Raw genomic sequence first — 15,518 nt, forward strand, 5'->3', positions numbered from 1 at the left:
GGGAAACCCGCTGGGCCCTGGCCCAGCTCGGCATGTGTGGGGAGGCAGCAGCCGGGGGCTGTTAGTGCGAGTCCCACAGATGTGGAAATGTAGCAGCGGGGCCCTTTGGGCTCAACAGCAGCCTCCCGCGACAAAGGGATGTGGGGAACCGTAGAGCACTAGAGCTGGAAGGGACCTTGCGGGTCATTGAGTCCAGTCCCCTGCCTGCGCGGCAGGACAAACCCCATCTAGTCCCCCCGACCGGTGTCTGTGCAACCTGCTCATAAATCTCTCCAGGGACGGAGCTTTCACAACCTCCCTGGGCAATTTATCCCAGTGCTTCACCACCCGGACAGCTGGGATGTTTTTCCTAACGTCCAACCTAAACCTCCCTTGCTGCAGTTTAAGCCCCTTGATTCTTGTCCTGTCCTCAGAGGCCAAGGAGAACAATTTTTCTCCCTCCTCCTTGTGACACCCTTTTAGATACCTGAAAACTGCTCTCCTGTCCCCTCTCCGTCTTCTCTTCTCCAAACTAAACAAGCCCCGTTCTTTCAGCCTTCCCTTGTAGCTCACGTTTTCTAGACCTTTAACCATTTGTGTTGCTCTTCCCTGGACCTTCTCCAATTTCTCCACGTCTTTCCTGAAATGTGGTGCCCAGAACTGGACACAATCCTCCAACTGAGGCCTAATCAGCACAGAGCAGAGCGGCAGAAGGACTGCTCGTGTCTCGCTCACCATACTCCTGTCCATGCAGCCCACAATCACGTTTGCTTTTTTTTCCAACAGCATCACACTGCTGACTCCTGTTTAGCTTGTGGTGCACTCTGACCCCTAGATCCCTTTCCGCAGGACTCCTTCCTAGGCAGTCGCTTCCCATTCTGCATGTGTGACACCGATTGTTCCTTCCGAAGTGGAGCACTTTGCCTTTGTCCTTATTAAACATCATCCTCTTTACCTCAATCAACCAACTTCAGAGGGGGGCTGGGGCTAGCCCAGCCTCATAGACATTGGGTCAAACGGCAACATTTACAGTGAATTTAATAATCGGCAACACAGGGCACTGGGACATGGCTGGAAGGGGCAGCGTCTGTGGGGCTGGAACCACTGATAACACGCAGCGTAGCTCATGCAGGGTAGAGAATTCCTGGCTTTCTGGCATGGCCTGAGGTGTAAATTAATTACTCCGGGCTACATTTAAATACCAGGTGTGGAATGTGATGGAAAACAAGAACATTATATATTGCGGCTGCCTCTTTTGGCCGGTTATTCCAGGGGCTTAATTAGTTTGTGGTTTTAATTGGGAGCCAGTAGTGGGCTTGGGGCTTGAACCTGAGGATGGGTGTTAGGGAGAAGGCAGGTTTGAACCCCGGCTCTTTTGCTCAGTGGCACTCACAGCTCTAGGTGCGTTATGTGCACTGTGTATCATTGGCATGGGTGCCAATGGTGGGGGGACAGGGCAGCCTGGAGCAGTTTCTTGGCCCCCCCCAAACTGAGTGGCATTGTGACTTGGCATGCCAGGTCATAGCACCACTCCAGTTTGGGCCGGCAGCTGCTCCCTGCCTCAGTTTCCCCATTATAGACTCATAGACTTTAAGGTCAGAAGGGACCATTATGATCATCTAGTCTGACCCCCAGCACCGTGCAGGCCACAAAATCTCACCCACCCCTCCTAGAATAATCCTCTCACCTAAATCTCAGATATTGAAGCCTTCAAATAGTTTGAAGACCCCCAAATGCAGAGAATCCTCCAGCTGTGATCTGTACCCCATGCTACAGAGGAAGGCGAAAAACCTCCAGGGCTTCACCCAATCTACCGTGGAGGAAAATTCCTTCCCGACCCCAAATATGGCGATCAGCTAAACCCTGAGCATGTGGGCAAGACTCACCATGCAGACACCCAGAAAGTTCTCTATAGTAACTCCTGTCATCCCTCCATTGACCTTAATGAATGGTCAATTAGTTACCAAGATCATGTTATCTCATGAAACCATCCCCTTCATAAACCCATCTAGTTTAATCTTGAAGCCAGATAGATCTTTTCCCCCACTACTTCCCTTGGAAGGCCGTTCCAGAACCTCACTCCTCTAATGGTTAGAAACCTTCGTCTAATCTCAAGTCTAAACTTCCTACTAGCCAGCTTATATCCATTTGTTCTTGTGTCCACATTGGTATTAAGCTTAAATAATTCCTCTCCCTCCCTGGTATTTATCCCTCTAATATCCTGGCACCGTTGATCAAGCCAGATCTTAGTTGACTGCTTCATAGGGTAGCTGGCTCGTAAAATACTCTGTGGTGTGTATGAATGGTGGGCGATCTTTGAATTCAGTTACCGACAGTGATGCAGCCACCTCGGGGGCGGGTGGGGGCAGCTGTTTAACAGCTAGGAGTTGATACCTGTTTTTAAAAACTCCAGGATGACTTCACGACTCTCTGTTGCCTGGCACCTTGCTTGTCAGTGACACCCCCCTTCCTTCCCGTGCAAAGTGAGCGTGAAACACAACCTGCTTAGAATGGAACCCGTTCGCACACTCGCTCTGCATGGGGACAGTGACAGGCAATGAGCATCGGAGGGAAGACGTGGCGCCATGGCATTAATGAACACCACCCCGCCCACTTCTCAGCTTGCACCAGCTCGCACTTTGATGGGCAGCCCAGGGTCCTGGTGTCTTGACCCCAAAGAGCACAGTGTGACGGCGCGTTGGGGTTTTCCAGTCTCCTGCACCCCTGTAATTGCACGAACAGACTCCACCGGCCAGTAGAACAGAGGGAGTTTATTGCTTCTCCAGGATACAGCACAGCACAGATGTCATCTGGTTCCAGGGCAGGCCTAGGATGCCTCAGCCCCCCTTGAGATGGGGGAGCCTGGGCCCCTAAATTCCAGCCCCCTTCCTTAGGCTGTCTCCCCTATGCTCCCAGACAGAAACTAACTCACTATCAGCCCTGCCCCTCAGCTAGGGGCTGCATTCCACCTTCCTTTGTTTCTCTCCCTGGGGGGTAGCTGGTCGGACAGGTTGAGAGACCCTCTTTGCATAATGACTCACCCCCTGCCCTGCTGGGCTGTGCTACAGACAGCAGCCAGTGGAGGTCACTCACAACCCACTGCCCAGCATAGCAGCCAGCAAGGTACCCCCCACTACGTCACACACAGTCTCGGGGCCGGTGGACTTGAGTAACAAACCAGCTGGCATTATCCTGAGAACAGGGACTGGTTTTCCCTTCCTCCAGCCAGGGGACCCAAGAGATGTGATCACTCATTGTCCAATCCCTGAGCCAGCACTGTGCACCACCAGTGAATGAAACAGCACGGCACAGTCTCACTGTATGGTAGGGAATGTCTACAGTTGTAGCTTATTTCGGAATAGGGCTGCAAATGGAGGCGTTCGGAATTGCAAATCAAGCCCGGGATTTAAATATCTCACGCTTGATTTGCATCTTCCCAGCTGGGAGCCATTTTTTGAAATTTACAAGCCCGGAATAACGGCCAGAGTTTACATGTGGCAGTGAAACGGGCATTGGAAATAAAGCCCCATTTCGAACTACCTGTTAAACCTCATTGCAGGAGGAATAACAGGTAGTTCGAAATAGGGCTTTATTTCTAATACCCATTTCACTGCCGCGTGTAGATGCGGGCAGTTATTCTGGGCTTGTAAATTTCGAAAAGTGGTGCCCAGCTGGGAAGATGCAAATCAAGCGTGGGATATTTAAATCCCGGGCTTGATTTGCAATTCCAAATGCCTCCATTTGCAGCCCTATTCCGAAATAGGCTTCAAGTGTAGACATATCCTAACATACAGCGTCCTCGGCACTGTCCCTTGGCGTGTTCTCCCGTCATTCTGCCACAGACAGGCGGCCAGGACCAGGTGTGTCCAGCGCACAGCCGAGCCCAGATCAATCCCAGTCTGGTGCCCAGGAGAAAGCAGGTCCCGCCAAACCTGCAGGTGGCGAAGGAGCTAGGAGCCTGCTCCCAGAAGGATGGCAGGCTCTGAAATAGCTGCAGCTGCATCAGGGGGCAGGCAGGGGGTAGTGGGGACTCCCTCCCTCCTGCATGGCTTGTCACTGCCCTGTCGGAGCGGCGGCGTGGCAGGCGGTGGTGTTACCCCTCGCAGGGGAAAGCCAGTAGACACATCGCAAGAGGGATTTCTTTGAGGCAGCTGTTCTGGAGTGTGGGGGAGTCACTGGACCTGAACCCCCATCCGCAGTCACACGACAGAAGGTTTATTGGTTCACAGACACAGTTGTCTGGTTGTCACAGGAACCAGGAGCAGACGGTACAATCCATTTTGGGGAAAGGGGGACCCTGCCTCGGCCCCCCCCCCCCAGCCAACTAGGCTCCCTTCTCCCCCAGCCAGCCGAAAAACTAAACTCCCACTCCCAGCCACTGCTCCCAACCCCCCAGGCAGCCCCGCCTCCTCCAGTGTCCTGCTTCCAGGCCCACGGTGTTGTTTGCCATCACCCAGTCCTCAGGACGTGAGAGGCTGAACATACGTCCCCAGTGAGTCATGGCCAGCCTCCCCCTCCTCATCCAGGTAGTGCTGCAGTGCCCAGGGAAACTGAGGCACGCACACGCACAGAGTTACTCCAGAGCTGCACACGGCAGTAGACTCCCGTACAACACAACAAAGCAAACAGAGGGACGACAGGAGCCAGCACAGCTCCCACACATCACAGCAGCTCCTTGGCAGAAGCTTTTTGCTTTAGGCGGGTGGGCTGAGGTCCCGTGTTGCCCCACTGGCCCAGAAAGCTGAATGGCAAGCGCCCCATTGCTGATGTAGACACGGAGGCAGGGATGTAGGAGCCGGGTTGTAGGCAGCTGCTTTGGGCCTGGGTACAGGGGCAAGAGCAATCTGCTGGGGTGGGGAGTGGATTGCGGTCTCATAGCCCGTCTGCCTCTTGCCTTGCAGCCGCGAGGAGGCGGAGGCCATCGAGAAAGAGCTGCTGGAAGATTACAGGTTTGGTCGGCAGCAGCTGATTGAGATCTGGGGCCACGCCTGTGCCATGGCAGTGACCAAGGTAAGAGCTTTCCCCTTGGAGCGCTGGGGGAGCCTGGGAGCCAAGCCAGGGACTTGGCCGGCACGCGGCGCGCTGTTATCCAACGCGCTCCCTTTCCTGGGGTCTCCTTCCCTCTCCCCGCCTCTTTTCTACCAGCGTCCCCCTTCCTGACCCTACTCTGGTGCTAGAGGCACAGGAAGGACGGGGTGATTTCCTTCCTCCTCCATTGCAGTGACAGCCCCCGGCTTGGCCAGCAAAACAGGGATTACCACAGGGCCTTCCCCAGGCGAAAGCACACGCCTCAAAGGGGGAGCCGGGTTAGTTCGCAACTTCACAAGCAATGCACCCAAGAGACTCACCAAAAGATAGAACAAATCCTGAGCTTTCGCCGGCGAAACCCACTTCATCAGCTGAGCCGGAGTGGGAAGAACAGAAACCAAGAGAAATATAAACAGCAAATAAAGTCCCTGTCAATTGTAGGACCGGTGCTAATGAGGCTAATTAAGTAGGCTGGATGTGTCCTATACTTCGCTTTTGATTAAAAAAACGCAGCTGTTCAAGGCAGGGGAGACGGACTTTATAATGCGACATCCAGTTAACGGCATTGTTCAAGCCCAGGGGAACAGGGTCAGATTTGGAGATGAATAGCAATTCTGCACTCTCTCTCTCTGGCTACATCTAGACGGCATCCCTCTGTCGACACAGGGATACAAATCAAGCCCGTCGAAATTGCTAAGGAAGCTGGGATTTAAATATCCCGTGCTTCATTAGCATAAACACGGCCGCTGCTTTTTTTCAAAATGGAGTTTTTTGGAAAAAAAAACCCCGGCAGTCTGGACGCGGAAGTGTCGAAAATAAACCCTTTTTCGACAGAGCCTGTATTCCTCAAAAAATGAACGTAATGGGTTAGTGAAATTCCTTTGTTGAAGAAAGGCTACTTTTAAATCCATGACTGAGTGCCCAGGCAGGTTAAAATGTTCCCTGCAGGTTTGGGGGTGTTACCATTTCGAAGATGTATTTATCGGCTGCTGTGTGCAGACAGGGCTACATGGTTCTTTGGTCTGACCCAGTCTAGATGTTCTTATGTATCTGATTTGTGTCCATGAATCTTCTGGCGCAGAGACGGTCCCAATAGTTTGGCCAATAGATACGGCAGAGGGGCGTTGCTGGCACTTGATGGCGTGTATCGCATTAGAGGCTGTGCAGCTACCTGAGCCCCGGATGTGGTCGCTGATGTGCTTAGGTCCTGGCATGGTGTCGCTTGTGTAGATGTGTGGACAGAGTAGGCACCGCGGTTGGTGGCAGCGGTGGGTTCCTGGGGGAGTGTGTCTGAGATGGCTGCTGGAAAGGATTGGTTTCAGGTTAGGGGGTTGTCTGTAGGCGAGGATTGGCCTGTCTCCCTAGGCCTCCCGTCCTCGCTGGATTGGGTTCAAAGAGGGCCGTGGAACGGACACGGCCGTTGACCAGTGAGTGCTGCCGTCTTCCACTTCCATGGAGCCAGCCATGATGGGAAGCCCAGGAGCACCTCGGAACGGGTTGTTTTCAGGACCATTCCCATCTTGAGTTGGAGGCCCCTGGCATGGTGTCTCCAGGCAGGATGAGCTGGTCTCGGGAGCTGTCCAGCAGACGCCAGTGTTTTCGGGAAGCATTGGCTTATGTCAGGACCTGAGCGCGCACTGCGGCCCTGGCACCGTTCCCCCTTACTGGGGTAACCCCCGCACGGCTATTGCCATGCAGATTTGCTTTGCGAGTTGGCCATTGTGCCGAGGAAACTGCAGGGAACACCAGATCCCATAAGAAAAGCAGCTAGACATTGCTTTGCCAGCCGCCGACATGCGCCCACCTCTGGGGCAGAGCATGGCAGCTGCACAGCATCGCTACACCAGATCCAAAGGGCCGGTTCCTCAGCTGGTGTAAATCATCTGGATGCCAATGGAGCCAGATGGAGTGACTGTGACGACTTGTTGGGGTTTTCCCGTTTCCTGCACCCCCGTAATGGCACGGACAGACTCCACCAGCCAGTAAAATTGAGGGAGTTTATTGCTTCTCCAGGATACAGCACAGCACAGATGTCATCTGGTTCCAGGGCAGGCCTAGGATGCCTTAGCCCCCCTTGAGATGGGGGAGCCTGGACCCCTAAATTCCAGCCCCTTTCCCTAGGCTGTCTCCTCCATGCTCTCAGACAGAAACAAAACCACTCACTTCCAGCTCTGCCCCCAGCCAGGGCTCCACTCCCCTTCTTCCCATTGTTCCGCTCCCTCGGAGATCACTGGTCAGACAGGTTCGAAGCCCCCTTGCATAATGACTCATCCCCTGCCCTGCTGGGCCGTGCTGCAGCCAGCGGAGGTCACTCGCAACCCAAGCTTAGCAACCAGCAAGGTACCCCCACTACGTCACAGTGACACCAACCTGGCCAGAAATGAGGGAGCCGACCGTCCTCCCATTGAAAGAACAGGCTGGGCGCGGAGGCGTGGGGATGGAGGAGACTGGGGCTGTGTCTCCACAGCAGGGCTTACTGCGAAATAAGCGATGCAAATTGAGCTACGTCAGTTGCGTGGCTTATTTCAAAATCGGGAGCGCCTCTACAGCACCGATTTCGAAACGGAGCCCTTGTCCTCCGCCTTCCCGTGCTCTTCGTGCAGTGAGGGTTGCAGGAGTCGGCGTAAGCCGTCCTCCAACTTGACAGGCTGTCGAAATCCTGCTATGTAGAGGCGGACTCAGTTCTGTCGAAATTATGTTGCTGTGTAGACGTACCCTGGATGTGCAATGATCCAGATTGGAAATCTACCAGGAGCCAGGGTGTGAGGCCCCTCTCCATAACACACTTGAAAGGGCTTGACACAACAGATGCTTAACAGCTGACAGCTGGGGCGTGGAGCGAGCTGTCTGGTGTTTTGCTGAGGGTTCCCGGCTTCCCTAAGGGATGCGACGTGCCAAGCGCCTGGAAGGTGGGTGGGTGACTCAGTTCCCCCTCCCCCCTCACCGCTGCAGCGCAAACTCCCATGCGGCGCGACACTGTGGCTTCTCACGTTGGGCTGGCAGCCGAACTGGTTCAACTCCCGCCCCCCACATCTGAGCCTTTGGTTCCCGCTTTCACCTGAACGCAGCAAAACCCGAGGCCGTGTGCGAGGGGGCCTTTGCGGGAACAGGTTTGCGTGCAGGAGCGAAATGTCAGCTCATAAATATTTAGCTCGTGGTATTTCCGCAGCAAATTTGCTCAGCAGGGGCTGAGACAGAGGCGGGAGCGTGAAGGTAATTCTCAGCCCCTTTTCTGCCGCTCTGCTGCCGTACGTGGCCCTGGGACCCACCCGAAAGCCCCTTTGCCCCGGCAGCACAGTGCGAAGGGACCAGAGCGGAAATCGAACGAGGTCTGTGTTTCCTTCACGGATTCAAAGGTGATGTAAGCAGAGGGGAAAATTCCATGTGGGTGTAAACTGACCAGAGACCAGCTGAGTGGGGTGAAGTGGGGTAACAAGTACCCATTGTGCATGTGATAGCACGAGTTTGGAAAAGCATCTCCCCCTGCCACGCCTCCTGCCCAGGCAATGTGGAGCAATCCTGTCCACACTGGATCCTGTGCCTTCCAGCTGGCTGCTTTTTCTGCTCAGCAGCCCTACATAGAGTGTACCCTATATCCGGTCTCCAAACCCCGCCCTCTACCAAATTCCAGGGCAGTGCTTATGGCAGACAGGACGGGCTCATTCATGGGCTGCCATGAGAGACAGCTGCACAGCCTCTAATGCGATACACGCCACTAAGAGCCAGCAATGCCCCTCTGCCATGTCTATTGGCCAAACCGGGCCGTCTCTGCACCAAAGGATAAATGGACACACGTCAGACATCAGAAATGATAACACACTGAAACCTTAGGGGGACATTTTAACCGGCCTGCGCACTCAATCATAGGTTTAAAAGTAGCTGTTCTTCTGCAAAGGAATTTCACTAACCCATTACAGAGAGAGAGTGCGGAATTGCTATTCATCTCCAGATCCGACACTGTTCCCCTGGGCTTGAACAAAGACATTAACTGGATGTCGTATTATAAAGTCAGTCTCTCTTGCCTTTAACAGCTGCATTTTTACATCACAAGCTAAGTATAGCACACATCCAGCCTACTTAATTAGCCTCATTAGCACCGCTCCTACAACTGACAGGTTTTTTTTTTGTAGTTATATATCTCTTGGATTCTGTTATCTCCACTCCAGCTCATCTGAGGAAGTGGGTTTTACCCACAAAAGCTCATGATTTTATATAGTTTGGTTTGTCTCGCTGTGTCTAGACTACAGGGTTTTGTCACAAAAGTGGACTTTTGTTGACAAAACTATACCTGCGTCTACACTGCCGCTGAGTTCTGTCGACATAACATCGACAGAACTCAGCAGTTCTACGAGGAATGACGCCTTTTGTCGACAGAGTTCTGTGGACAGAAGGCGTTATTACATCTACACTGTTCTTGGCGTCTACACTGTCATGTCGACAAAGCGGCTTGCTTTGTCGACAGAACTGGCTGTCGTCTAGGCGCTCTTTGTCTACAGAAGCTTTGTCAACAGTATCTGTCGACAAAACTTCTGTCAACAAAAGCCTGAAGTCTAGACGTACTAAGGGTACATCTACACAACAGTGCTATTTCGTAATTCCAAAATAGCTTTCTTCGCGTCTTAACAGGAAGCCCATTATTTCAGAATACATTTGAAATAACGGGCTGGTTATTCCGATATCCCAGAAGCCTCAGAATAGCGCTCTATTTTGAAATCGGGCGTTGCGTAGACCGCGCCAAACTTCGAAAGAGGCTCTCCGGAAATAAGCTATGCCATTTGTGTAGCTCAAAGTGCATCGCTTATTTCGAGCAACGTGCGACAATGTGGACACACCGCATGGTGCCACAGGACTGCTTGTTTTCATCAGATGAGTTGCTTTGCTTGTCCATCAACCGGGACGCCTCCTGCTGGTGCATTTGTAACACTAATGTGCATCTGCTAGCACAAGATTTCCCCCAACCTATGGATCATCCGGCAAACCCCTTGCTTATTAACCAGGACACAGAACGCAAATATTGACTGAGAATCCGGCTGTGCTAACAAGCCGCACCAGATCCAGCAGACTTAGGTGGTAAAATGTGAAGCACAGTCAGAGAGGCAGGCCAGCTTGTTGGCCGTTCAGCACGAGGGTCTGAAAACTCAGTCGGCCTGCGCGACATTCATGGGCGGTGGTGTTTTATAACTGTGCCTGTCTTCTGAGCTACCAGCTGGAACTGCCGACCAGAAACTGCACTCACCAGGCTGATTCAAGGCACTGCCTCGGCTGCAATTTGTTGCAAATAAAACTTGTGCCGTCGCAATTGACAAGACGCCACACAGGCAACGTCAAGCTTATCGGTTTAAGTGTTTAAACGTTTGTACCAGGGATGGCCGGGCCCTGGATCGTGAGCCGTATGCGACTCTTCCACCCTTAAAGTGCAGCTCGCGAAGCCCCCCCCCCCCACAGCTCATGAAGCTGCCCCTGCACCCCTAGAAACGGTCCCCAACCCCCGGCTCCTGTGCTCACCGGGGTAAGGGAGCTGTTTGGCATGATGATGACAGCAGCTGACGGGAGCCTGATGTGGCAAAAAAGCCCTGTTTTTTAAAGGGGCAGCGTCCTTATTTTTTTTTTCCCCCTCCTCAACAAAAATTGCTCAAAAACTGAAAAATTCCAATGCAGCTCTTCAAATGTTTTCCGCTGCAGTTTCAGCTCTCTTCGTTTAATGGGTTGGCCACCCCGGTCTATACGCTACCATCCCGCGCGAATATAATCCACCCAGGGGACACCGTCACCGTCGTTGTGATTTATTCTTCAACAGCATCCAGTCTGCAGGAAGCTTGGCAGCAGCTTCCTCCCGGTCCAGATGGGGAAACTGAGGCACGGAGAGGGGCTCCCATATGTCAGAGCTGGGATTGGCACCCAGTTGCTCCTGGCACACACCCCTGTGTCCGTGAGCTGCTGGCTGCAACGCGCCGAGCTGCAGAGGTTTGCTTGAGCCGTGGCAGGCGCTGTCAGCGGTTGGCGGTTTGCAGGGACATTTAGCAGACAGTGGCGGATCCATTCCCTGGCCTGGTTTTCCTCTCCCTGTTGTTTTTGGATGCCTGGGGCACCGTCGGTTATTTCATCTGGGTGCGACGGCTTGTGTGGGAGCGCGGCGTTTCGTTTTCTTTCCAAACAAATGGGATCGGAGGTTCCTCACTCCAGGGGAAAAGACTCTCCCGTCCCGAGGCCCAGGCTGTGCATGGGAGGGGCAAGAGAGACCCGTCTCTGCCAATCAGCAGCAATGCCCGCTTCCAGTGGCCGAATGGAGGGGGACGCAGTCCCCTAGGCCAGGAAGACAGCTGCCTGCATGGGGATCGGGTGGCTTTAGAAGCAGATTGTACTCAGGCCTCCCGCAGCAGGGAGCTTGGCGAGGGAAGAAAACAAGGCTCGGTTCCCTCCCCATCTAGCAGCCAGGGGAAGGCAGGTGGGCTCCTCACCCCCATCTGGCCCCCGCTTGTGGCTGGGCAGAGGAGAGGGGATGATTAACAAGAGCCGAGCGGTGGATGCCAAGGCCTGGCTGTGTTTGTTAGCAGAGAGGGATCGCAGGGCGGGTACCACCTGGAGAGCAGCATCTGCCGAGGCCAGCGGCAGACTTCCCCAAAGGCGGCGCCCCCCAGGAGCCAGCGCCCGCGCCGTGCCGCCCACTGGCCGGGAGCGTTAGAGCAAGCCGGCGCTGGCGGATCTCCCAGGCAAGGAGGCTGGTCCCTGGGGGGGCTTTGGAGATGATGCTCCGGCAGTAGAAACACGAGCCTGATTCCTGTTGCTCCTGGGGCCTTCCCCCCCTCCCGGACGCCCAGATCCGCGGGCTTCATGGGACCTCCCGAGGCAGCGATGGGCAACCTGGCCAGTGGTTTTCCGACAAGGGGTCACCCCCCCGGACAGGGGGGTGGAATGTCAGGCCCTGGGTCTCGTGACTGCAGGGGGCTCAGGTGAGAAGTGGGGGGGCGAAGGCAGCTCCTGGTCTGTCTTTGCCCCGCAGACTGTGCCCAGAAGTGGCCGCAGCAGGCCCAGCTATAGGTGGGGGGTGGGGAGCTCACAGGGTCTGTGGGGCCAGGAGAGGCAGGAAGCTGCCTTAGCCCCCCGCTGTCCAGGAACCGCTTGAGATCAGCCCCTCTTGCCCCAGCCAAAGCCGGAGCTCCCTCCGCCCCCCCAACGCCCATCCTCCGCCCCGCCCTGCAGCCCACACCGCAGTCACATTCCGTCGGATCGCGGCATCAACGATTTTCTTCGGCTGGGGGTGAAATTTGCAACCCCCTGAGCGAGACGCGTGAGGGAGCCACACGAGCGGCCTCCGTCATCTCAGCAGGCTGCGAAAGCGTCGGACCCATGCTGCTCTCCTGGGACCGGGCCGTGCGGCTGGCTGCGCTCGCGGGCCGAGGCACCTCGGGCGCTGCCGATGGCACCGGAGTGGGGCTGTGATTGGCCGCCGAGGCAGCACCCGGCTCTCTCGCCACTGTGCACAACGAGCCCGCCCCTCCCTTCGCGCATCCCTGGCTTTCTGCGCGTGTCGCGTCAGCAACACCGGTCGGGAAAAACTCCCCGGAGAGAAGCCAGCGGAATCTGGCAGCGGCAAAGCCAGGGTCTCACGGCTTGCACACAGAGCCCCGACAGGCCCACCGCTGCCCAGAGATGTCGGGGCATTTGCTTCACTCCCTGGATGGCCTGGATCCGGTCTGGTCCCTGCCCAAACCACCGCCTGGGTGGGAGAAGAGGAAGCGCCGCACCACGTAAGATCGGACCCACCTGGCCCCGGCTGCCCTGGACACGCCAAGCCCGGGCCCTGCTCAGAGAGGCCGTTGCAGGAGGTGGGCACAGGGGGGCCCGGCCTGTCCACCCTGTTTGCACCCGCTCTGGCCTGCCCTGTGCTGGGTGCTGCTCCCGCAGCCGGCGTGACTTGCTGACCTGGCTCTGAGCCTGCTGGCAGAGACCGGCTACGGCTCGGACGGCCCCCGCTAAACCAGGCGATTGCGGAGTGGGCCCTATTAACGCGCCTGCTAGCGGGGCCGGCTGCCTCCTGGCTACTCCTGGATCCCTCCTCCCGGGCGCCGGGCCTGGCATGCAAGAGGAAAGTCGAAAGTCGACATGCGGCTGCGGGCTGGGACGGCCGCTGTGTGGGGAGTGAGAGCTGAGAGAAGTCGCTGGGCCCGCTGAGATGCACCTGACACGGCTCTCAGGTCGTGCCCACACTTGGCCCCTCTGCTCCTGGGCAGGACCCCACCCCCCACCCCCAGGGCCACAGCCCCTTGTCAGGGAGCCCCCTCCACTCCCGTGGCAGAGACTGCCTTTTCTCAGGGGCCCACTCTTGTGGGGGGGCCCACTCTCACCTGAGGGGTCTGCCCCCCCGCCTCTGCCTCTCAGGGCCTGCCTCCTCCATGAGCCCCCTTGGGGGGTCCCCTCCCTCTGGACCCCCAGGGCCTCCCCTCCCAGCAGGAACGGTGCCCCCCTGGTCTCCAGCCCAGAGCAACTATCAGCCAGCACCAAACAGGAGGGTCTAGTGAGCCTTGAACACAGCAAAGGATCCCTCAGGCCAGTCACCTGGGCCCTCAGCCCCCACGTCAGTCTCCCCTGCAGCCAGCTGAGTCCTGCCTGCTCTGCTCTCAGTCCCTCCCCCCCCAAAACAGCCCCCAGTCTCCCAACAGAGCCTCCAATATCCCCTTTATCCCACCTGCCCCAGGGCTGCCCAGCTGTTCCCCAGACCCAGCCGGTCCCCAACCCAACCTGACAGAGGGGAGGTGGGACTCTAACCGGTGACCCTGTCCTCCCCAGGCAAGCGCCCTATCCCCTAGGCCACACAGGAACCAGCTCTGCTGGCCATTGTCCTCTTGGCAGATAACAGGGTCGCTTGGGCCCCTCTTCTCCGTCCCCCTCCCCGTCCAATGTTCTCCCCTCACTGGGATCAGCTGGGCCGGTGGCCGGGGTCTCCCCTCTGATGCCCACTGTCTGTCGTCTGGCCGGAACCGGCCGTGTCCTCTGAGCAGGGGTCACCAGGGTACCGAGACGCTGGGGCTCCAATTCTGGGCTGTCTCTGAAACAACAAACTCCCCCCCTTTGTCACATTAAACCAGTAACATCCGGGCATGGCGTGCCCCCCTGCATGCAACCCCCCCTCTTTGAGCCCCCCCAAACTCCCCACTTCCTCACAGCCCCCAGCCGGGAATGCCGCTGGCTCGTCGGCATCCTCCCGCCCGGCATCCTCCCGCCCTGCAGGATGTAATCCTGAGAGTCTCCCTGTGCCAGGGATGCAGGCAGCACAAAGCCTGCTCGGTCCTGGGCAGTACGAGGTCAGCTCTTTGGAGCCTGGAGGTTGCCCACGGTGCCAGAGGTCTGTTGACTGCTTGAGCCGGGGTTGGACTTGCTGCCTCCTGAGGCCTCTTCCATCCCTAATCCTCTGTGATTCTACAATTTGCCCTGGCTTCCCCCGGCCTTGGGTACCAGTGATGCCATACCCCTCCCCTCCGCCTCCGTCATCCCAGAAATGTGCCCTGGGACAAGCAGGCGGATGTTAAGGCTCGTTGCCTTTTTAAGGAGTCCATATTCAACCCTTTGCTGCGTTAACGGGAGCGACCAAACAGTTCGGTTTACAGAGACGCTCCTTTGGAAACGCCTGGTTAGCAACCCCCCCTCCGGACCTTGGTCAAACACACAAAAGAACATCAAAATGGCCACGCTGGGTCGGACCAAAGGTCCATCCAGCCCAGTGTCCTGTCTGCTGACAGCAGCCAATGCCAGGTGCCCCAGAGGGAGGGACAGCCACAGAGAATCCTCAAGTGATCCCTCTCCTGTTACCCATTCCCATTCCCTGACAGAGGCTAGGGACACCATCCTGGCAAATACGTATCGATGGACCTAACCTCCATGAATGTATGTAGCTCTTTTTTGAACCCTGTTAATGTCCTGGTCTTCACCACATCCTCTAGCAGGGAGTTCCACAGGTTAACTGTATGTTGCATAAAGAATTACTTCCTTTCGTTTGTTTCAAACCTGCTCCCTGTTCATTTGGTGACCCCTAGGTCTAAGGTTGCATTGTCCAAATCCAAGTTACGTTAATGGAGGAAAATTTAACACGGGTGCATTGAGTGCACTCCTCTGTTGGAGGAGCGCCGCTAGTGGACAGGGGCTATAGAGTACCAGAGAAATATTTCTTCCAACCCAGCCCAGCTTTTCTAATCACTTCCCGCTGCTGTCTTTGAGCTGCAGAATTAATTCTGGCCCTTGCAACGGGCTGTTTGTTTAGAAGCAAACCCTCCAGCCGCTGGGATTTTTAAAACCGGCCCCTTCTATTTTCAGACATCGATTAAACCCCCTCAAAGCACCAGCTGTTTGTGCCCAGCCAGCCCCTGGGGTAGCTCCAGAGAGGAGACTGCTTGGGAACATGCGGGATCCTCCAAAGAGCAGCCGCCAATGAGGTTATAGTTAGAAGCGGATCTTTGCTTTCCTGCCCACGATTTGCCTCAACCCTCCCCTTTCCCCCAGTCCGTCAGGGTTCCCTG

The 15,518-nt window shown here is 55.9% G+C and overlaps 1 protein-coding gene across 1 annotated transcript in view; it reads left to right on the forward strand.

Annotated features, from left to right (window-relative positions):
• YJEFN3 (YjeF N-terminal domain containing 3) overlaps positions 1-15,518 on the forward strand; it is a 45,987-nt gene that overhangs the window by 16,998 nt on the left and 13,471 nt on the right. Inside the window, exon 3 of the mRNA XM_075902800.2 lies at positions 4,881-4,989. Within this exon, the coding sequence (XP_075758915.1) occupies positions 4,881-4,989 (109 nt within the window). The remainder of the gene's footprint in view (positions 1-4,880; positions 4,990-15,518) is intronic.

This window comes from Pelodiscus sinensis, chromosome 32, assembly GCF_052426305.1.
Source record: "Pelodiscus sinensis isolate ZL-2025 chromosome 32, ASM5242630v1, whole genome shotgun sequence".
Lineage (NCBI taxonomy): Eukaryota > Metazoa > Chordata > Testudines > Trionychidae > Pelodiscus > Pelodiscus sinensis.